The sequence below is a fragment of the Thamnophis elegans genome, chromosome 6 (assembly GCF_009769535.1).
Source record: "Thamnophis elegans isolate rThaEle1 chromosome 6, rThaEle1.pri, whole genome shotgun sequence".
Taxonomy (NCBI): Eukaryota; Metazoa; Chordata; class Lepidosauria; order Squamata; family Colubridae; genus Thamnophis; species Thamnophis elegans.
Window position 1 is genome coordinate 16,998,599 of NC_045546.1, and position 24,824 is coordinate 17,023,422.

General features: G+C 41.7%; 1 protein-coding gene across 1 annotated transcript in view; it reads left to right on the forward strand.

Moving 5' to 3' along the window:
- The window catches only part of GRIA4 (glutamate ionotropic receptor AMPA type subunit 4), a 286,052-nt gene that overhangs the window by 163,282 nt on the left and 97,946 nt on the right, over positions 1–24,824 (forward strand). The window contains 1 exon segment of the mRNA XM_032219807.1: positions 23,724–23,908. Within this exon segment, the coding sequence (XP_032075698.1) occupies positions 23,724–23,908 (185 nt within the window).

Genomic DNA, 24,824 nt, shown 5'->3' on the forward strand with positions numbered 1-24,824 from the left:
TTTATATCTGGCAAAGATAATGCAAGCTATAAAATGTGTTATAATCAGAGTCAATTTATCATGCCTGATATACAGGCAAGAACCAGAATGAGACGTGCTGCATTGACGGCTGATAATTTTCCTGCACATTTGGTTCTTTGAAATGAAAAGAGAGAAACTAATAGGAAAATAAAAGAGGGAAAATAGAATATAAATAACGTAGTGGACTGCCTCATTTGGGGTTTTGCCCTGTTGTTTAACCTCATTGTATCTGGGAAGTGGCACAAACTTCTGTCAAGCGGGCAGTGCCCATATTTTCCTATATCTGACATAAAAAGTTACTCAACTTAATGATGATGATGATACAGGTGGTCCTTGAATTACAACCATTCATTTAATGGTTCATTCATTCGAAGTTACAATGGCATTTAATGGTTCATTCATTCGAAGTTACAATGCACTGAAAAAATTGATTTGTGACTGTTTTTCACACCGTTGCAGCATCTCCATGGTCAGGTGGTCAAAAATTGGATGCTTTTGAAACTGATTCATATTTATGACAGTTACATTGTCCCGGAGGCATGTGATTCCCCTTTTGTAACCTTCTGACAAGCAACGTCAGTGGAAAAGCCAGATTCATTTAACAACCATATTACTAACTTAACAACTGCAGTGATTCACTTAACAACTATTCATAAAATGGGGCAAAACTCATTTAGCAACTGTCTTGCTTAGCAACAGAATTTTTGAGTTTAATTGTGGTCGTAGGTCGAGGACTATTTGTATAGTGAATGGGACTGGAATTTTGTTCCTGCCATAAGGAATATTTGAAAGGAAAGTTAAGACGATTGTTTGATTAAAATTGCCTCCTGTTGATGTTGATTTTCCCAAATAACATCTCTTATTGTTGTTTTTAATTCTATCCTTGGATTTCTGTAAATGTTCTGTCTTTAGTCCTATTTTTAGGAAGACAGAAATCAGCCTCCAGCCTTCAGCCTCAGCTTTACAAAATCTAAACTAAATCAGTGAAGCTATTTTTAGCCTAACACCACCATATAAATACTCACAAAAGACAACAAAGATGTTAAGAGCTGACGCATTTTATGTTCTGATACCACAATCAAATTTAGTTTCCATTTTGAGCTAGCATCTGAGATAGAATCCACGTGTACTGTATACATAAAGAAGAAAAATTATAATCATGAGAATTCAATATTCTGTATAGAATTCATGCATCTTCTCTCTGTCCTGTTCTGCTCTGTTACATTCCATTCCATGCTGTTTTGCTTTGTTTTATTATTATTTATTTACATTTATTGGCTGCCCAATTCCAGTGTATTCCAGTGTAATGTTATGTTACATTATGTCATATCATGTCAAGTCATAATCTGTTATGTTAATGTTGTGTTGTGTTATGTTAATTATATTACTGTTCATCTCATATGGGGTTATAAGAGCTGTGGTGGTGCAGCGGTTAGAGTGCAGTACTGCAGGCTACTTCTGCTGACTGCCAGCTGCCTACAATTTGGCAGTTCGAATCTCATTAGGCTCAAAATTGACTCAGCCTTCCATCCTTCCACACACAGAGAGTTTTGGGGGCAATATGCTGAGTCTTTAAACCCCTTAGAGAGGGCTGTAAAGCGGTATATAAGCACTTAAGCTATTGCTATTGCTATAAAAGTAATAAAGGAGAGATGAAGATATATCTTTTTAAGAAATAATCTGGATGTTTAAAGTCATGATAGTCCCAAAATTCACTTAGTTTACTCTTTAAAGGAAATTTAATTATATTTTCTATACTAAAAAAATAAATAGCATTATTACGAATGCAGTGTGAGCTGCCCAGAGAAAAGAGTATTTAGATAAGATTCTAGATACATATTTACAAACGCAATTTAATTGGGTCAAAATATCAGTCCATCTCAAATCTGTGAATTTATGAAACTTCAGTTTGGGAATCAAGTTTTAAACAAAATCCATTTATTTGCTTTGAAATTAATTTGTAGAGGAAATTAGGATGAGGAAGTATAGCAAAGAACATGTGAAACAGAATAGTTACGACCGTTGTAGTTTTTCACACTGTTGCGGCATCCCCATGATCATGTGATCAGAATTCAGATGCTTGGCAACTGGTTCATACTTGTGACTGTTGCTGTGTTCCAAGGTCATGTGATCGCCTTTTGTAACCTTCTGATCAGCAAATTTAATGGGGAAGTGAGATTAACTTAACAACTGGATTCCAAACTTATCAACTGCAGTGATTTACTTAACAACTGTGACAAGGAAGGTCATAAAATTGGGCAAAACTCATTTAACAAATGTCTCTGTTAACAACTTAACAGAGTGGTGGTCGTAATGGTGGTCGTAAGTCAAGGACTATGTGTGTGTGTGTGCGTGGGTGTGAGTGTGAGTGTGAGTGAGAGAGAGAGTATACATACATGCATACATACATATATACATACATACTGTATATATATGTATGTATGTATTTGTGTGTGTACATGCATCTATGTGTATGTGTGTGTGTGTGTGGTCTAAGTATGTTGTAGAACCGTGATGGCGAAACTATGGCAGGCCTGCCACATGCAGAGCCTTGTCTGCGAACATGTGATCCATCACCCCAGCTCAACTGCACCACGCACACGCACATGCCTCCCACCAGCCAGCTGTTTTTTTAGGTCTCTGCTGCACATGCGCAGGGGACAGGGTCCATGTGAGAGATGCGTGCACATGCATGGGGGATGGGGTGCAAGTATGAGGGTCACACATGTATGTTGGGGTGGGGCACATGCGGGGAGTCATGCATGCATATGCAGGGGCAGGGGCCATGTGTGCATGTGCAGGGGGTGTGGGATCACACACGCATGTGTGGGAGTGGGACACAGAGGGTTCATGCGTGCATGCTCGGGGCAGGGCATCGGGGGTGTTGTGCGTGCATTGAATTATGGGTGTTCACATTGCATTATGGGTTTTGACACGCAGTGACAAAAAAGTTAGCCATCACTGTTGTAGACAATATGTACACAATCTACTCTGAATACATAAGGCGATCTTAGCTATTAGCAGGATTCTGAGTTAACTAAATTTTTCTTATAGAATTGCATCGAGGACTTTTTTGTTTCAGTTTCCAGACAGATCTGACCCATAGGTTGCTAATGGTGTTTCTGTCCAACTTCTTTCCCACACTGTGCACTCTTTCAGAGAAGTTCTTTAGCCTTACACAAGTGTAGCTTCTGTCTGCTCGGAGTTGCATTAACTTTAGTGTATGGTTCCTTTAAAAAGGATATGTTGTGGTATAATTATATGAGTTCATGTATTTGTATGTACTGTAAGTTTCTCTCATTGTTTCCTTTCTGTATGTAAAGTCCATATGTAACAAGTGTATGTTTTCATGGCCTCTAGCACGGTAGGACAATATCTATAATAAGTAGGGTAAGGTATTAGCAGTTGTTTATGCCCCAATGCTACCAAGAAAATGGGTAGCATTTTCAGCATCTCTCCAGGATGCCATAGTACAGATTGCATTTATGGAAACTAAAATATATAAAATTCTTTATTTTCCAGTATGAGTATTGAATGAGCAATTGCGGGCAACACTCTGAACTTCAGAAAAATTCGCCATGACTTCAGCAAAGGGCAAGTAAGGGGATGTGAGACTTTTTTTTCAGGGTGATTTGAAACAAATTTATATTGCAAATTTTGCCTAAATAGGCAGTTTTCTTTACTGGTACATTAGCCAGCTTCAGGCATGTTTGAGGCATTGATGCCTATTGAAACTCAGATGGAACTGGTTTCACAAAATTCAACAATAGTAAGCAAAAAATGAAAGCAGGGAAGGAAGACAGCAAGCTATTCAAGGGCAAGCAGGAATGGGTGGTTGTTTTTTTTAGTAATTCTATTAATATTTCATTTATATTCCTATTCAAGACTAACTAAACACACACACACACACACCAATTCCATTAGTTGAAGAACTGGCCTTTGGTTTTTGGTTTTTTCAAAACTGTTGAACTTCTTAATATCACTCAGAATCACAATTATAGCCATTTACATTATTTAAATATATATAAATAAATACGTATTGAGAAACCACCAATATTAGACTCGTAGAGGAAGTACTGAAAATGATAGCAGCAGACCTTCCTTTTCAGTATCTGTGGCCTTGTGGTTGAACTTACCTATCCCCCCAACCTCTATCCTGTTTTCTTTCTTTACACCAGGGATCCTCAAACTTTTTAAACAGGGGGCCAATTCACGGTCCCTCAGACTGTTGGGGGGGGGGCTGGACCAGCTGGGCTAGTTGGTCATGTGACTGGGTGGGCTTGGTTAGGTCATGTGACTAGGTAGGTGTGGCTAGATTAACAGTCAATTTAGCAATGCACACAAATTAAACTCTAATTTGTTTTGCTCCTGGGGGTGTTTTATTTGCTTTTGTTTGCATGTTGCTGTTTTGGTTGCCTTTTCTTCTTACTAGATTCTTACTTTTCTTCTTACTTCTTCAGTTGTTTAGGAGTCTAGTGGTCTCCTTCAGGAAACTCTGTTTTGCAGCAATTCTTCTCAGCCCCAAGGGAGCTTGAGAAATCTCCCTCTGTCTCTCTCTCTCCCCCTCCCTCCCTCCCCCCCTCTCTCTCTCTTCTGGAGGTGGGGGAGGTGAAAAACAGGCCATTTTTGCCAGGATTTTTTTGGCCTCCTTGGTCACGCATCCTTTAGAAAGTATTGAAAGAAGCATTTCCAACCTCATATGAGCATAAGGTTACCACCAAGGAGGGATTAGATACCCACAATAGACGTCTCTGCCTTCCTTTTGTTGGGAGTAAAATCTGGTCCGGTTCCAAGGCCGGAGAAAGACACAGGAGCCAATGAATTTGAGGCAAGCTGCAGGAAAGGAGGTCTCCATTTTTTTTATGAATCAGAAGTGAAGTGACTCAGCATCGGTTCTGGGACAGCCGAGAGCCTGGCATGGGGAGTAGTGTGATTGTTATAGCCTTTTGGACTTTTGAGGTTAAGATGCCTGGTGGGGTTATTTGATTAGATTAATAATGTGCCTTTCTGTATTCAAATCAGTGACGTGTGGTGAGGTTTACGGTTGGTGAGGCAAGAGCTTGTATTCTGATTGGTTGTCAGACTCCCATGGGGCCATGCAGGGCAAACTCTGTAGGCCCGCGATGGCAAACCTATGGCGTGCATGCCACAGGTGGCACATGGAGCCATTTGTTAGGGCATGCTGGCCAGCTGACTTCAGCTTCCTTTTGAGGCCGTTTTTTGCCCTCCAGAGGCTTCCTTGATGCCTCCAGAGTGCAATAAACCGGCCCTATGGGCAAACAGGAAGTTCAGAAATGGACTTCCGGTTTTCTTGTAGGCCATTTTTCGCCCTTCAGGAGGCTTCCTTGAAGGCTCAGGAGGGCAAAAACTGGCCGTACAGACAAACCAGGTCATAATTCCCAAACTTTCGGGTTCCCCATAGGTCCATTTTTCGCCCTCCGGAGCCTTCAAGGATGCCTCCTGAAGGCTCCAGAGGTCAAAAATCGCTCCTACGGACAAACCAGAAGTCACCATTCCCGAACTTCAGTGTTCACCATAGTCCATTTTGTGCCCTCCAGAGCCTTTAGGGAAGCTCCTGAAGCCTCTGGGAGGGGTGGGAAGGAAGGCTGTTTCCACCCTCCCCAGGCTCCTAGAAAACCTCTGGAACCTGAGGAGGGCGGAAAAAGTGCCAAAAGCAGGGGGAGTCACTGGTCGAGCATGTATGTGTGTAGGCGGGGGGGGGGGGTGTCACATAACATTATGGGTATGGCATGCACATCCCCCCTCTGCTCCCCCCGCTTTTGGCATGGAAGCCAAAAAAAGGTTCACAATCACTGCTGTAGGCTGTCCTGAGTCCCAAGCTTGGTTGAGCCTTGCTGGATGATGATGTAAGGAAAGGGGTTTGGGCAATTCCTACTATGGCTGTGCCTGAAGTAGGTACTGTAGATCTTTGTTACGTAGAATAGACTGGCTGAGGCCTTAATGGCCTATTGACAAAGGTGGGGGGGGGTGAGTTTCTGCTTCCCTTTTAGGGGAAATATTCTGTCCTTTTAATATTTCCTAACATATTTCATTTTTCTAGGAGAGGGGTGGGTGCTAACTTCCTACAGTTTCCTGGGTAGTGGTCAGGTCAAGACTAGCCTTGGGGAAAGGTGGGGAACGTAAATTCTATGTGGCTTTGTGTTTTTTTGACTTAATCCGTCAATTCAGTCTGTCTCAGTCTTTAATCGGGGTTACTTGAGGCCATTCTGGCTGGGAAGCAAGGATTGCTTTAGCTTCTGTGAATGGTTTTCCTTTGCCTTCTCGGGGGGTATGGAAATAAAGGGGGAGAGTCTTGTGCTTTTTCCTACATGCAGACTCTTGCCCTCCAAACACAAATGTCTGAATTAGTTCAATGCTCAAGCCAATATGACCCTGTAAAGCAGGTTAGCTTGCCAAGGTAGGTTTAAATCAGTGGAGGGATTCACTTATCTTCCTTACTGCTTTGCAAATGTGAGCATGTGTACTCGCTTCGCTCGCATGGGCCACATCTGCACATGTACAACACCTTTTGTGCTCGCGCATTACATTGGGGCTGGTGGGAGGAGCCTCCTGCAGCCGCTGCTACTGGTTCACCCAAACCAGAGAGAACTGGCTGAATACTACCTCTGGTTTTAAATGGAACCCAGATTCAAGAGTAATGCAGTCCAGGTCAGAGAAGCCACTGCATTTCGCTATGTAGCAGCTTAAAATGCATTTTGGGATTAGAGTCTCACTTTATAAAACTTTACAGTTTTAACAGCTTGCCATCAAAATCAGGCCACATATTCATTCTACACTGTTTTTCTCTCCTACCAAGGAAAGAAAGATGCTGCGATTCAATAGTTTTAAGTCTGAATCCAAACATGATGCAATCAAATTATTTTGCCATGGATAACAAATCTCAAGAGTAGGTGGGAAGCCATGAGAATTAATATTGTTACCGTTGTGCCATTCTTTAGGCTCCTCTCAAGTTTGTACCAAGTTTTGACATTGCCAGGTTGGGTAATGACATTACTTTCAGTTTTAAAAGCCTCTGAAATGTGGAAGGAGTGAAGGATATAAATCAGTGGTGGGTTTCAAGAATACCTGCGAAACCGTCTTCTGCCACATACCTCCCTTAGACCAATAAGATCGCACAGGATGGGCCTTCTCCGGATGCCTTCAGCGGGATAATGCCGGCTGGCGACGCCTAGGAGTAGGGCCTTCTCTGTTGCCGCTCCGGCCCTATGGAATGAGCTACCCCCAGAGATCCGGACCCTACCCACTCTCATGGCCTTCCGAAAAGCTATTAAGGCCTGGGGCTGTTGACCTCTGGATTGAGGTTCAGCCCCGCTTAGATTGGGTGCATGTTGTGTCTTTTTAAATTTGTCGTGTTTTATCTGTTTTTAATTTCTTTTAATCTCTGTTTCTGTAAGCCGCCTGGAGTCCTCCGGGATTGGGTGGCCTATAAACTTAATAAACAGTTAAACAGTTATATACCGCTTCATAGGGCTTTCAGCCCTCTCTAAGCGGTTTACAGAGTCAGCATATTGCCCCCAACAATCTGGGTCCTCATTTTACCCACCTCGGAAGGATGGAAGGCTGAGTCAACCTTGAGCCGGTGAGATTTGAACAGCTGAACTGCAGAACTGCAGTCAGCTGAAGTAGCCTGCAGTGCTGCACTCTAACCACTGCGCCACCTGGGCTCCAAGGTCATGTGATCGCCTTTTGTAACCTTCTGATCAGCCAAGTCAATGGGAAAGCGAGATTCACTTAACGACTGGGTTCCTAACTTATCAACTGCAGTGATTTATTTAACAACTGTGACATGGAAGGTCATAAAATTGGGCAAAACTCATTTAACAAATGTCTCTGTTAACAACTTAAATTTGGGGCTCAATGGCCTCAAAGACCTGGCTTTTCCAGCAGGCCTGGGGCTGTTGACCCCTTGACTGAGGTCCAGCCACCCCCCCCCCCCGGGATTGGGTGTTTGTTGTGCTTTTTCTTAACTTTGTTGTGTCCTATCGTTTTTAAATTCTTTTTTAATATTTTCATTTCTGTAAGCCGCCCGGAGTCCTTCGGGATTGGGCGGCCTAGAAATTCAATAAATGAAATGAAATGAATGAAATTTTTTGAACCTACTCTGTGGGTGTGGCCTCCTTTGTGGGAGTGGCTTGCCGGCCATGTGACCTGGTGGGAGCGGCTTGCTGGCCATGTGTTTTCTTTCTTTCTTTCTTTCTTTCTTTCTTTCTTTCTTTCTTTCTCTCTCTCTCTCTCTCTCTCTCTCTCTCTCTCCTTCCTTTTGTCTCTCTGTCCCTTTTTTCCTTTTTTTCTTTCATCTCTCTCTTTTTCTTTCTTTTTTCTTTTTTTATTTATTTATTTCTTCCTTTCTTTCTCTTTCTCTTTTTCTCTCTGTGTGAGTCTGTGTTTGTGAGTCTGTGTTTGTGTGTGCGTGTGCGTGCATCTCTGTGTGTGTCAGTGGTGGGTTTCAAAAATTTTTGGAACCTCTTCCGTAGGTGTGGCTTGCTTTCCGGGTCCACTGGTGGAACCTCTTCTAACCGGTTTGGTAGATTTGACGAACTGGTTCTACCGAACTGGTGCGAACTGGTAGGAACCCACCTCTGATATAAATGTTCCTTAGCAGATCCGCAATGCAAACAGAAACCGACATTGTTGGAAGTTTTAATCTGCAACAGAAAAGTTAGACCACCGCTTTAAAAACAACTATGCATTTTTAAAAAGGAAACTAAAAAAAGGCTTTCCAATGTATTGCTCTTTGTTCACAAAAACTGAAAGAATAAAAGAGGCATTGACTTGGAAACAAATCTTTTGATGCGATGAAGCATCAGTTCTTTTTAAGAATATTATGTAAAAGAATGCATATATCTGTACGCAATATAAACAAAAGCTCTTTCTCTGTGTGTATGTGTACACACATATTTATCTCTATTCAACTTTATATTCAATATATGTGGTTAAGTTCAAAAGTAGCTCTGAGACATAAGCGGTTTTGGATGCCTTGTTTTTAAGACTTTTAAAATATATTTTGTAATTGTGCATAGGTATTTAACAAATCAAGTTGAATTAAGAACTGCCTATTTGTATTTTGGGGGAGTTTCTCTTGGTCCATTTTAATTTCTTCCCTAGCCATTATCAAGATCAGGTATATCCAGCCCGTCACCTGCATGCAGCCCTGAACAGCTAATAAAGTAGCCCACAACATCATAAATTGTTAACATTATTTAGGCATATAATGTGTCTGCATAATATTATATCTTATATCAGCGAAATGTTGGAAGTGTCAACAAGCTATAGGTATCATATATGGTGGGCATGTGCAGAAGCAAGGAAATACTGGACTAAGATAAAGAGTAAGGTTAAAGAAAAAGTTACAACAAGAAATAGAATTTAGACCAGATATATTTTTACTAGGATTATCCCAGAAAAATTTAAGAAAGAGGATACCTATTTGATTATACATGTAACTACAACAGCAAGAATCGTATTTGCCCAAAATTGGAAATTAAATAAGCTACCAACAGATGAAGAGATAGTAAAAAAATATTAGATTGTGCAGAGATGGACAGGTTAACAATGAAAATAAAGGATAAAGAGGAATCGGAGTACTTCAAGGCATGGGAAGATTTTATGATTGGCTAGAGAAAGGAACTAGAAAAGAAAGTAGGAAGAAGATACAGAACCCAGGCGATGCACTGTTATGGAAAAGTATATATATAATAGAGAGATACAAAGAGGGGGAGGGAATATAATTAGGATAGATTAGCGAAGGTAAGGGAACAAGAAAAGATACAATTATATTTGGGTTTGCTGAAATACCATCCCAAGGAAACATAAACTGAGATCCAAAAGAGACACCTATAATAATAGAAAAGAAAGAGAGGAGGAGAGAATGAAAGGGAGATGGAGGAAAGAAGAAAGAGAAGGAGATGAGGATGGAAGGGAGAGGAAGAGAAAGAGAGAGGGTAGGTAGAGGAAGAGGAAGAGTAGGAGTAGGAGAAAGGTAAGGGAAGAAGGAAGGGAAAGGAGAGGAGGAAGGAGGAAAGTAGAGAAGGGAGGGAGGGAGAAAAGAAGGGGAAAATAAGGTGGTGTTACAACAGATTAGATTAGATTAGATTAGATTAGATTAGATTAGATTTAGAGATTAGAGATTTAGAGATTTATTAATATTTGTAGGCCGCCCTTTTCCCTGAGGGGACTCAGGGCGGCTCACATAAAATAGGGGAAGGGGAGATACAGACATTAAGATAAGACATATAATAAAATAATAAACAACATACATTCATCATTCGGGAGGGGAATTATCCTTGTCCCCAGGCCTGACGGGCGAGCCAGTTCTTCAAGGCTGTGCGGAAGGCCTGGACGGTGGCGAGGGTGCGAATCTCTACGGGGAGCTCGTTCCAAAGGGTCGGGGCTACTACTGAGAAGGCCCTCCTCCTTGTAGTTGCCAGCCGACACTGGCTGGCCGATGGTATACGGAGGAGGCCTAATCTATGTGATCTTATTGGTCGCAGGGATGTAATTGGCAGAAGGCGGTCTCTCAAGTATCCAGATCCACTGCCATGTAGGGCTTTATGGGTGACTAATAGCACCTTGAAGCGCATCCGGAGATCGACAGGTAGCCAGCGCAGCTCGCGGAGGATAGGTGTTATGCGGGTGAACCGAGGTGCACCCACAATCACTCGCGCTGGCCGCATTCTGTACTAGCTGAAGTCGCCGGATGCTCTTCAAGGGCAGCCCCATGTAGAGCACGTTGCAGTATTCCAGCCTAGAGGTCACAAGGGCCCGGGTGACTGTTGTGAGAGCCTCCCGATTCAGGTAGGGTCGCAACTGGCGCACCAGGCGAACCTGGGCGAATGCCCCCCTGGTCACAGCCATTAAATGGTGGTCAAACGATAGCTGTGAGTCCAGGAGGACTCCCAAGTTGCGAACCCTCTCTGAGGGTGTAGAATTTGACCCCCCCAGCCTGAGTGATGGAATATTGGTCGAATCTCTGGGAGGGAAAACACAACAGCCACTCGGTCTTTTCTGGGTTGAGCACGAGCTTGTTAACCCTCATCCAGTCCATAACAGCTTCGAGGCCGCGGTTCATCACGTCTGCCGCTTCATTGAGTTGGCACGGGGCGGACAGATACAGTTGAGTATCGTCCGCATATTGATGGTATCTAATCCCGTGCCTGCGAATGATCTCACCCAGCGGTTTCATGTAGATGTTGAATAGTAGGGGGGATAAGACCGAGCCCTGAGGCACCCCATAAGTTAGGGGCCTAGGGGACGATCTCTGCCCCCCCACTAACACCGACTGCGACCTGTCCGAGAGGTAGGAGGAGAACCACCGCAACACGGCGCCTCCCACTCCCACCTCCCGCAGTCGTCGCAGAAGGATACCATGGTCGATGGTATCGAAAGCCGCTGAGAGGTCGAGGAGAACCAGGATGGAGGAATGTCCTCCATCTCTGGCCCTCCAGAGATCATCGGTCAATGCGACCAAAGCGGTTTCTGTGCTGTAACCGGGTCTGAAGCCTGACTGGAAGGGGTCTAGATAGATTAGATTAGATTAGATTAGATTAGATTTAATGGATTTGTATGAAGCCCAATCCCAAAGGACTCCGGGCGGCTTACATAAAAAACAAGTTAAAAATATTAAAAGGGTTTAAAAATACAAAGACAGTTAAAAGAACACAACATACACTCAATCTTAGTGGGGCTAGAACTCAATCAAGGATCAACAGCCCCAGGCCTGCCGGAACAGCCACGTCTTAGTAGACTTCCGGAAGGCCAAGAGAGTGGGAAGGGTCCGGATCTCAGGGGGTAGATCGTTCCACAGGGCCAGGGCAGCTACAGAGAAGGCTCTCCCCCGAGGAGCCGCCAGACAACATTGTGTAGTCGACAGCACCCGGAGAAGGCCCACCCTGTGAGATCTTATCGAACGCTGGGAGATATGTGGCAGGAGGCGGTCACGGAGATATCCAGGTCCTAGGCCATGTAGGGCTTTAAAGATGATAACCAGCACCTTGAAGCATGTTCGGAGACCAATAGAGAGTCAGTGCAGCTCACAGAGGATAGGTGTAAAATGGGTGTATCTCGGTACACCCAGTATCACTCGCGCGGCTGCATTGTGGACCAATTGTAGTCTCCGAACACTTTTCAAGGGCAGCCCCACGTAGAGCGTGTTACAGTAGTCGAGTCTTGAGGTGACGAGGGCGTGAATGACCATTTGGAGTGCCTCCCGGTCCAGGTAGGGCCGCAACTGGTGCACCAGGCAAACCTGGGCAAAAGCTCCCCTGGTCTCCCCTGACAAATGGTGTTCTAGTGTCAGCTGCGGATCCAGGAGAACACCCAAGTTGCGGGCCCTCTCTGAGGGGTGTAAGATTTAACCCCCCAGGTTTAGAGATGGAATATCTGGACTATCTTTGGGGGGCAGCATCCATAGCCACTCGGTCTCGTCAGGGTTGAGTACAAGCTTGTTCATTCCCATCCAGACCCTGACAGCTTCCAGGCACTGGCACATCATTTCCACCGCTTCACTGAGTTAGCATGGGGCGGACAGATACAGCTGGGTATCGTCCGCATACTGGTGGTATTTAATCCCGTACCGGCGAATGATCTTCCCCAGCGGCTTCATGTAGATATTAAATAGGAGGGGGGACAGGACCGAGCCCTGCGGCACTCCATATTTAAGGGGCATAGGGGTTGACCTCTGTCCTCCGACCAACACCGACTGCGACCTGCCAGAGAGGTAAGAGGAGAACCACCGTAAAACGGTGCCTCTCACTCCCACCTCTTCCAGCCGCCGCAGAAGGATACCATGATCGATGGTATCGAAGGCAGCTGAGAGGTCAAGGAGCACCAGGATAGAGGAATGTCCTCTATCCCTGGCTCGCCAGAGATCATCGGTCAGCACGACCAAAGCGGTTTTGGTGCAGTAACCAGGCCGGAAACCAGACCGAAAGGGATCCAGATAACAGGAGGAAGGGATGATAAACAAAGCAACCCAAACTGTATATGTATATTATAAGCTATAAAATGGAATAACAAATGTATAAGAATGATGAATGTAAAGAAAAAAAATAATTATGTGAATGTATACTGGGGGGGGGGATTATATCTTTTATATGTGGCCCAAGACAATTTCTCTTCACTCAGTACAGCCCAGGTAAGCCAAAAGTTTGGACATGCCTAAGCAAGATAATTTATACAGATATTACAGATATTTATATTACTTACTTAATAGTGTACAGATGTTTATATGGCATCTAATAAAATAATAAAGGTATTATCATCAAAGCTTTTGAGGATTACAGGTCATTTCATCATGCATCAAAAATTACTGAGACTTTAATCCATCTCCAGAGTATGTGAACCAAATTTTTAAGTTTCTTAAACAGTAGTCATCCTTCTCTGGTGAATCATCTCCCCTGACATCTTTACTTACTATGCATGATTTGTTCCTACAATGGAGCTTCCCCCCCTCCCCATATATACCAAGTTTGAAAAAAAGATATGCAGCTCTGGTTCTGAAAATGGACTATATCACATAGAGCTGCATTTGATTTACCGGTTTGTTTATAAAAGCAATGTCTAGTCTAAACTCAGCCATGCTTTGAGTAGCAATCTTTAGAATAAGGCACATAATTATTGCCTGCATTCCTAATGGCATTCAACTAAGTACAGAAAACAGACTATTGAATTGTAGGTTTAATAGCTTTGTATTTCAGCAAAAGAGGGCAGAGGCAAGATTTTTTTAAAAAAGCAAATGTGTATTTTTCATAAAACAAAATATTCAACCGTCCATCTTAGTAATCTAAATATTCATAACAAAACAATAACATGACCAGTTTATGTACTATAATAATACAAATAAAATCAATTATCTTAAAAGCTCTGGTGAATATAATTGCCTCTTCTCTTGTGTAGAGTGTGTGTGAATGTTTCCAGGAAAGTTATCCCACAATTATAATATTGACAAGCCCCCAAAAATTCTGGCTTTATTTACCACCTGCTTTCCCTTTAAAAGACCAATTATACTTGTATTCTAATTTGTGTCCTAAAGAGCAAGCAGTTGATGATACACATGCTATTTAGTAATGATTTGTTAATGTCACACTTCTCTAGAAAGTGGGAATGTTGACATTGTGAGCATCAATTAAAGTGTGCAAGCTTGTTTGGTATATATGCTTGTTTGTTTCAAGGATTTTTGTCCCACTCTTTTTCCAAGTGGTTTCCAGAGCAGCTTTATATAATAAAATTGTATTATTTGGGTTGTGTCATTCTGGTCCTTTAGCAGCCATATGCTGATCAAGCATTCTGAAATTAAATACTGAAAGTAAAGTAAACAAATTCACAAAGTCAGGGGTCAGGCAGATGCTCCAAGGATAAATTTGTGAAGAGGAGTATTGGAATTCTAATTACAACAAAGATAGTTGTTTACTACAATTTTTATTTTGAAGAAGCTTTCTTTCTAGTGCGGGTTGTTGATGAGAAGGGTACTGTTATCTTAGACATGAAATATATTTGATGTGATATATTCAATTCCATCTCTGAGTGAGACTGGAATTAATATTTCAATAAAGTGGATTTTTTTTTAAAAAAAGCTATGAAAAATATTCTTTCTCGTTACTGATGGTTACAGGGTTGCAGTCATGTGGTTTTCTTAGGAATTTTATTGGTCATGTTAATATGTGATGCATAAATTCTTGCTCTTAAGTTATACATAATGAAATCACTAGGATCAAATAGCTCAGCATAATGCGGACTCTGCACCTGCGAGAATAAGCTAGCAAGAAGAAGAAGGGGAGGGGGAGGGGGAGTATAGGACCGTGATGGAGAGCCTATGGCATGTGTACTAGAGCGCCCTCTCTGTGTGCATGCGAGTTGTCGCCCTAGTTCAGTCCTAGTTCAGGGGAGGGCGAGGGGGGAGGGGAGGGGGGAGTATAGGGCCATGATGGCGAGCCTATGGCATGTGTACTAGAGCGCCCTCTCTGTACGCATGTGAGCCATCGCCCTCGTTCAGCTCCACTGTGCATGCTTCCGTGCTTCCCGCTGGGCAGCTGATCATTGGGGATCTTCTGCACATATGTTTGGATGTTTATTATACTTGTATGCCGCCCTATTCCCGAGGGACTCAGGGCAGCTAACAAACAAGTGGGGAAGGGGGAAATACAAAAAACAAACAAGACAGGAACAAGATACACAAAACAGATTAAAAACAACACAACAGTCACAGCAATTCAAGTGGGGCTGGGAACTCATCAGCCCCAGGCCTGCCGGAATAGCCAGGTCTTCACGGCTTTGCGGAAAGCCAAAAGGGTGGTGAGAGTCCGAATCTCCATGGAGAGATCGTTCCAGAGAGCCGGAGCAGCCACAGAGAAGGCCCTCCCCCGAGGGGTCGACAGTCGACATTGGCTAGCTGATGGTATTCGGAGGAGGCCTAATCTGTGGGATCTAATTGGTCATAGGGAGGTAATTGGCAGGAGGCGGTCTCTCAAGAATCCAGGTCCGATACCATGTAGGGCTTTAAAAGTAACGACTAGCACCTTGAAGGGCATCCGGATTCCAACAGGCAGCCAGTGCAGCTCGCGGAGGATAGGTGTGACGTGGGTGTACCGAGGTGCACCCACAATCGCTCGCGCGGCTGCATTCTGGATAAGCTGAAGTCTCTGAATGCTCTTCAAGGGCTGCCCCATGTAGAGCGCATTACAGTAGTCCAGTCTTGAGGTCACAAGGGCATGAGTGACTGTTCTGAGAGCCTCCCGGTTCAGGTAGGGATGCAATTGGTGCACCAGGCGAACCTGGGCAAATGTCTCCCTGGTCACAGCTGACAGATGATGTTCTAAAGTCAGCTGTGGATCCAGGAGGACTCCCAAATTGTGAACCCTGTCTGAGGGGCGTATAATTTCACCCCCCCCTGAGAGATGGAATACAGGGCCAATCTTTGGGAGGGAAAAACACAAGCCACTCGGTCTTGTCAGGATTGAGTGCAAGCTTGTTCACACCCATCCAGACCCTGACAGCCTCCAGGCACTGACACATCACTTCAACCACTTCACTGAGTTGGCATGGGGCGGACAGATACATCTGTGCATCGTCCGCGTATTGATGGTACTTTATCCCGTGCCGACGAATGATCTCACCCAGTGGCTTCATGTAGATGTTAAACAAGAGGGGGGACAGGACCGAGCCCTGCGGCACCCCATACTTAAGGGGCCTAGGGGTCGACCTCTGCCCTCCAACCAACACCGACTGTGACCTGTCAGAGAGGTAGGAGGAGAACCACCAAAGAACGTTGCCTCCCACTCCCCCCATATGTGGGGGACGTATGTGTGTGCATGCTCAGGGGGGCATGTGCATGCACAGGGGGCATGCACACATGTACAGGGGGAGGGGTGAATGCAGGTGGCCATGCACAAATGTGTGGGGAGTGGGGCACATGCAGGGGGCATACGTGCATTTTGGGGGTTCAGGCACAGGTGTGCTTTGGGCACTCAGTCCAGAAAACCTATGCTATCATTGGGTAGCCATTCATCATAAGGTATGGTCCTTACTACACAGGCTTCCAAACTGAGAAATATATGTATAATTTTAAAAAATAAACAGAAATAAAATTAAAGCTTAAAATTTAATTAAATATATGAGTGCTGTTGAAGGTTTTTTCCCCCTTTTGTCCAGTAAGCAATATGAAATTGGAGAGGTGGCTTAAATATTCTAAATAATCATAAGTTGAACTGAAGCAAAATATTCCTCTTTATTTATACTCCAGTAAGTTCTAAACTGAGAGCCAGTTTGGTGCAGTAGTGGTTAAGACACCAGACCAGTGACCATGCATTTCAATCTCACCTGAGAAATGGAAACCATCCGGATGCCCTTGGGTCCTGCTCTAGCTTGAATGTTTGGCAGAGCTGGAGTGTGTCCCTAGATTCCAAAATAGATGTATGAGTTAAATCTGATGTGGAGGAATATTTTTATCTATTTCTCTCCAAATGGAAGGACATCTAAAATTAAACAGCAATATATTTCCAAGCAAGTCTTTCTTCAAGGGGTACATAATTATTTTAGAGAATTCGTTGCGACAATTAAGTGTAGCAGTGGATAGCTTAAGTGGCTTTATAAGAGGCCTAGATAAAATTCACAGCGGTAAGATGAACCTTGTCGATCCTTATTAGTCGGAGTAGCTAAATGGAATAACTTTATAACACAGAATGCTTCTAAGTTCCTTCCGGATGTGAACAAGAAACATATTGGGTAAAGCAAAAGCTCGATTGCCATTTATAACATCTGTATAAATATTTGTCAGTCTCCTATTGCAAACAGATGGTGTCTGGGTCAGACTTCTTTATTGTCAGTCTACTGTCAGTAAGCAAGGTTTCCTAGTCAAGGAATCACCAAGACCACTGCCAGAAATGCTGATAGGGCAGAATTTTTATATACAGGGCAAGCCACTAGTCTATAAAATGAGATCAAACCCCACTCCATTTTAGCACTGATGATGTCACGTAGTTGGGTAATGAAACATCTGCAAGAAAACAGCCAACTTCAGAGAGCACCAAGGACTCCACAATTCAATCCTCAGTGCAAACATTCTCTTCCATTGAAAACCTTTGTATCTTGTACAATATGTGATTATTGCACAATGAGGGTAAGAGAGCACAATTTTATTGTGATATCAACTACATCAGACGTGTCAAACTCGTGGGTGGAATCCTGCCCATGATAGACACAGAGTTGTCCTGCGGGCTGTCCCAGAGATGGGGAGGGACTGGCCCAGTAGTGGCGATGGTGGGAGGTTTCGTCCCACTCACCCAGACGCTTCTGTGTATGCGCGGAACCTTCTGTGTATGCGCAGAAGAATTCTGTGCGAGCATGAGCATGAGTGAACCATTAGTAAACCAGTTAGTAACCCACCACTGCCCTGCACTACATGATATGGGGCCACAAGTAACAAAGGCTGAGGTTTGTACTATTCATACAGATTTTGGGCATTTCTTTTATCACTCTGGTTTGCATGAGATCCCTATGGTTGCAGTGATCTTCAGCATTATTAGCACAGGGAAAACCAAAAGGTCAGATATAACCTATTCACAAGGGCTAGCTTTGCTGCCATTTATCAGAAAGGATTAGGCCATTGTATAATGAAGTTTTAATCCACCACTCATTCTCTCTTCATATTTCTCCCAATTCCTGCTGTAGATACCAACCATCTGAGACAGGGGTCGATGTGAGGCAGTCATTTAAATGCACCATTGATAGGTATTTGTGAGTAATTTACAAGCTTTGATTCAACATTTACTCCAAATTCATTTCATTTAATATGAAAGGAGCGTATCTATGGAAAAAAAACAATATTAAATATTAAATAGCAGCAAATGGCCATCCAATCTTAAAATCCCAAAACGGAGAGCATCATTAATAGAACTTGACATGATCCTGTGTGAATTGTAACAGGAAAAATAGCGATTACTAATTCACACTTGCAATGTTTTATGCTGGGATCAATTTTGGGTTATGAATATAATACAAAAGCTGCAAGTTTATATCTCATAATAGAAAAGTTAAGGCTGGATAGCATCATGGATTGGAAGGAAAAATGGGTGTTCAGAGCACTGCAGCACTCACATTTCACTTAACTGCAGCTCTTTAAAACAGTTGTATCTCTTCCCAGCTGTCACCTGCGGTTGACTCTAGAAAATGACGTATGTATTTTAAGAAGATAGGCATGCTACATATTTAGTCCTATGTCCTCCCTTTCACATTCAAAGCACTGCCTGGCTTTTATAAAGATCTGGAAAAAGGCAGGTTAGTTTCACTGCCTTCAAAGCATCAGATAGGAGCCAGTTTGTTGAAGTGGTTAAGGCACCAGTTAGACACCAGGAGACTATGAGTTTTAATCTAGTTTTAGTTCTCAATGATGGAGAGTGGGAGGTGCTACCATTGGGCTATCGTCAATCCTGATTGGTCCATAGACAGAGAGAAATTGTTGCAGCCACTCCTCCTCTGCTCCTTCTGCCCAGTTCCTCTCAGTCTATGGTCCAAATAGGCTGATTTTTTCTTAGCTCGTGTGAGACTTACCTTCCACAGTTTTAGATTTGATAATTTGACTAATTGGCTTCTTACTAAATTAAATCAAAAATTTTCAAAGTCGCTATTGCATTGCTGCTGCAAGCGAAGGGGGTGGCAGGCATCGCCGCCGCCTCGCTAAGGCACCGGATCGCCAGCAGGCTTGGATCCGGAAAATCTGCTCTTCATGCTGAGGAGAGTAAGGAAAGCAGAGACTGGCTGCTATTTAATTGAACGGCTCATGGGAAAAGGCAATGAGAAATCACTTCTAAAAATCTTGCCAATAGAGACTTGTTCAGGGATCAAGACTGATTTAAGGCACGCATGCATAAAAATGCATCAGATTCAGAGGTAGGTTTCACAAAATTTTACCACCTTCTGCGCATGTGCTTTGCTCGCAGGTACGCACAGCTTGCATGCATGTGTGCAGCTTAGAAAATGTGGCTAAATAGACGGCATAGAGCCTCGGCGGGTGGGCGGGCCCACAAGTCGCCACTACCAGTTCGCCCGAACCGGTCTGAACCAGCAGAATACCACCCCTGATCAGATTACATTTGAGGTGACCCAAATGGTTTCTCATTTGAAGCCCTAGGCAAAATGAAGTTCCTGTTCTAAACTACGGACCATGGGAGGAAAACTTCCCCAGTAATAAATTGAGCTTTTTTTCAATGCAAATTTTTAGCACTGACTCTGGAGTATAATTCAGTTGAAAGCTATAGTGGAGGACAAAATAATTAAAGCTTTTTTGTCACATTCTTCCTAATATTAGTTTGTATAAAGTTCCCATGGTGGTTAAGTTATGAATGGAAATGCTTGAATTCATATAGCAATAACACTTAGCACTTAAGATTTATATACCGCTTTACAATGCTTTACAGCCCCGTCTAAGCGATTTTACAGAGTCAGCATATTAGCCCCAACAATCTGCATCCTCATTTGACCCACCTCGGAAGGATGGAAGGCTGAGTCAACCTTGAGCCTGGTGAGAGTCGAACTGCCAAATTGCAGGCAGGCAGCAGAAGTTGCCTGCAGTACTGCACTCTAACCACTGCGCCACAACATCTCAATTATAATTATATAATTAATATGTGTTACTTTGCACTAAACTATATCCATTACCATAGCACTTTCCATTAATCAATATGATTCATTTAGAGGTATTTCTTATAATAGGCCCGGTTATATTGCTTCTTGGAAATGGCATCTATGTTTGTTGATATTTGTATCACCAAAAACTTAAGAATCTTTGTTTACTGATACTTGTATCACCAAAAACTTATGAAGATAAGACAAATAGGTCTTCTATTTCAATATTTGATATTCTGCTTTTCTACATTTGATATTAGTAGTAAATTTCAACTTTAAGTGCGGCCTTTACCCAGGCTACACTTGGAATACTGTATTCAGTTTTGGTCGCCACGATGTAAAAAAGATGTGGAGACTCTAGAAAGAGTGCAGAGAAGTGCAACCAAGATGATTAGGGGACTGAGGAACGGTTGCAGGAACTGGGTATGTCTAGTTTAATGAAAAGAAGGACTAGGGGAGACATGATAGCAGTGTTCCAATATCTCAGGGGCTGCCACAAAAAAGAGGGAATCAAACTATTCTCCAAAGCACCTGAGGGTAAGAGAAGAAGCAATGGGTAGAGACTAATCAAGGAGAGAAGCAACTTAGAACTGAGGAGAAATTTCCTGACAGTTAGAACAATTAATCAGTGGAACAGCTTGCCTCCAGAAGTTGTGAATGCCCCAACACTGGAAGTCTTGGACTTCCAGTGTTGGGGCATTTGTCTGAAATGGTATAGGGTTTCCTGCCTAGGCAGGGGGTTGGACTAGAAGACCTCCAAGGTCCCTTCCAACTCTGCTATTGTACATGTTTGTAGAAAAGGGTCATTTTATTCTGAGTCACATTCTTATTCTGTTCAATCTGAAGCAAAGGATTAACTTGACAGAGTTGCTATCAAAAACCCAGCCAGTGTTATCAGCTTAAGTGAGTCATGTACGCATATATAAAAATCCTGATGTGCTTTTTGAATAGGAAGCTATAAATGGGAGAGATTGGGAAATGAGACTAAGAATATGTTATTTGGAAAAGGACATAGGAAAAAATTGGAAGAGATAATTACACACATTCCCAAATTATGCAACTTGGAAAGAATTGCATAATTGTGCAGTAATTGAAAAATATTCTTTGTCCTTTCTCAGAAGGAAGAAAATAACCAAGAAAGCTGATTTCAGTTTAAAAATTAACCTTGATAGCTGAAATATTTTCTTTTACCTGTTAAAATTATTTACTTTTGCACAAAGGATATAAATACTAACTGGTAATTTAAGGTTCATATCTGCTCAACAATCAGTAAATACGTCTAAGCTTGTTGTTGTTGTATGTGTCATATAGGCTGATGCAATGTTGGTGAAATCAGAACTAAGAATTATTCATGTATGTATTTATATCCTAATCTCTTAATCCATCCTCATCTAACAATCTAAAACATGTGAGTAAACTATTATATTAGCAGTGTTCACCCATGTTCATTTCTTAATAAACTGAAGATGGTAGACTTTAATAGATTTGTTTAAGAAATCCCACACCACATCTCATACATTGTCATACAATGTTTTCATAGAAATGTACATGTGAGATTATCTGTCCATTTCTTCGATCAGTGAGTTCTGCAATGAGAATGTGCTATAATATTGTAATGGAATAGAATGCATTATTTAATTTAATTTACCAAGCTTATATAGCAATAGCACTTAGACTTATCTACCACTTCACAGTACTTTACAGCCATCTCTTAAGCAGTTTACAGAGTCAGCATACTGCCCCCAACAATCTGAGTCCTCATTTTACTGACCTCTGAAGGATGGAAGGCTAAGTCAACTTTTAGCCAATGAGAATCAAACTGCTGAAACTGCTGACAGTCAGCAGAATTAGCCTGCAATACTTCATTCTAACCACTGTGTCACCATATGGCACACCAACAAACAATTTAAATCAAATAGTTTATGACCTAAGGCAATGCTTGCCATTGAAGTTCAGCCAAATTCTGATTTTTTGGGACTCCAGTCATTGGTTCTGCCTTCCAGAACATCAAATTCTAACTTTTTAGAAAGCTGCTTCATTTTGTAACAGCTGAATACCTAACAAATCTGCCAGTGCTGTTGATACAAGTTGAAGATGTTAAGAAATGCTTTGACCATTCAGATTTTATGAAAACAAACCACTATTGTTCCAGCCCTTGAACACTTAAAAATGGGATTTTTTAAAAAAAATGGCTAGATCATTAAGATGTTAAAAAAAATCGAAAGAAGGTAGAAGCAAATCACTTCTTTATTGCTGGCAAGAAAACAACATGGATAGGTTCAAGTAGTCATCATGAGTTGAGCAAAGGATTTTACTGGAAAATAAAATCTGTGTGTCCTTATATCCCTATCATGTGGCCAGATGTAAAAGATGAAGATAATTTGCCGCTAATATTTTTTAGGATAGAATTACGCACGGTCCCATTATTTTCATTTTTTTTAATTTTATATTCTGACAAACTAATACAATTTTGAAAACTAAAAACCCCCAAAGAATAAGTTATTCTTTTTTTTCCCAAGGGATTTACCTCAGGTAAACTAAACAAGAAAAGCTTCATGTTGAATAGAAGGTTCCTTGGGAGCAAGTGACAATTTAACTCAACCATTTTGGTGGAGGGTTTTTTTTTCCAGCTTATTTTTCATCCTTTATTATCTTTGAGGAAGATACATTTTGAGATACATTTTTATTTTATGAAAATATAACCCTGTTCATCTGTCCTAGCTAACAAATTTGTGAAATGATGATAATACAAATGTGATAAATGGAAAAAGACATGAATAAGGCTTAAGACTACCATCTTGCCTGCCTAACTCAATGACAATTACTCATGACAATAAGTGGGTGGATGAGTGAAGAGATATATAGAAGCAATATTTTATGGCAACTTTTTCTTCTCAGATGATATATGCTTGTATATTCATGAAAGGTTTTAATTTACTTGCATGACCAATTGAGTAACAGATTAATTAATAAGTGTAAGATATATGCTTTCAATACTGCAGCAGAAGACCATTGCCCAGATAAAGAGGAAAAGAAAGAAAGAAACAGAAGGGGGAAAAATATCCAGAGATTAGGAAATGGTCTTTCTGAAGATCTTTGCTTGCATAGTTAATGAGTATGAGCATGTTGATTTATATGCTACAGTAAGCATTATCTAAAATTGAGGCTGAACAGCTTAGTATCAGATATTTAGAGGTTCAGTTCACATCAGCAAACAAGGTTTATGAAATAGTCTGGACTCTTAATCTTAATCCGCTCCTATTCAAATCAAAAGCCTAGTTTATCTAGTATTGCATATTTAATAAACTGAACAATATTTAAGCCATTGACAGGGTTGTGTGAGTGAGTTGACAGGGTTGTGTGTGTGAGTGAGTGAGTGAGTGAGTGAGTGAGTGAGTGAGTGTGTGTGTGTAGTAGTAGGAAGAGAAGAGAAACCACAGTGGTTAATGACTATAAATTTTAACTACTCGCTAACATTATAAGAAAAGGGATATTGATTAAACGGTCTTGTGATTCACAAAATGCAAGGACTACGTCATTTAGTGTATTGTTTCATTTTCTTTTAGGTTACTCAATACTTCAAGCTATTATGGAAACAGCGGGAGAAAAAAGCTGGCAAGTTAGCGCCATATGTGTGGAGAATTTTAACGATGCAAGTTACAGGCAGCTTTTAGAAGATTTGGACCGAAGACAAGAAAAGAAATTCGTAATAGATTGCGAAATAGAGAGGCTTCAGAATCTCTTAGAACAGGTAATACTTGCTTTCAATGCCACACAGCAGGGTTGCTTTAGAAGTGAACTCTCTTATGGGCCTTTTATTCTTTCCTGTTTGCCAAGATGACATTTTTCTCATCTCCACTTTTACATATAATCTGCTAATTAGTATCAATAATTGGCTCCATTTTTACTCTAAATGGGAAGTTCCAATAAAACACTGTTTAGATTTACCCAGGAAAATTAACGGAGGCAGCGTATTCTGGGACTTAATGAAATATAATGGTGAAAGACTTATTGCCTTAAGTGTGGGTAATATTGGTCACATATAAAGCAGGGACACAATTCTTCAAACAAAAGAGTCTTCAGAGGGATTCCCTTCAAAAACTCTTTTGATAAATCTCTCTCACTCACACAATTTATTAACATTAAGATTTTAACTTCCAGAGATAGATACATTTATACAGTCAGTACACTTGAAATAGGATTAAAGAAATGAATCTGCTATTGCTACCGTAAATTTGGCTTTTCTTTGGAGGATACAATAAGAAAAGCCCCAATATTGGCTTCCAATGAAGATAGAAACCAGCATCACTAATAAATCATATTGCAACACTATTTTATTGACAGAACAGATTGCCATAGTAATAGTTTGGAAGACAGTAGTGAACGGATATGCTAATGGTCCCATTGAAATATGCAATATGAAATTATACGATTGTTAAATCAGTGCAGGCATACAATCATATAGAATGAAAGGGTTGGAATGGGAGGTCCTCAGCAGGAGATCCTATTCAATGTCAGACATATCGCTGTCCAATTCTTCTTAAAAAGCTCCAGTGATAGCGCACCCACAACTTCTATAGGCAAGCCATTCCATTGATTTATTTTTTTTCCCACCGGTAGGAAATCTTTCAAAGATCCAGAGATCCTACACAGTATCTTGTCTATAT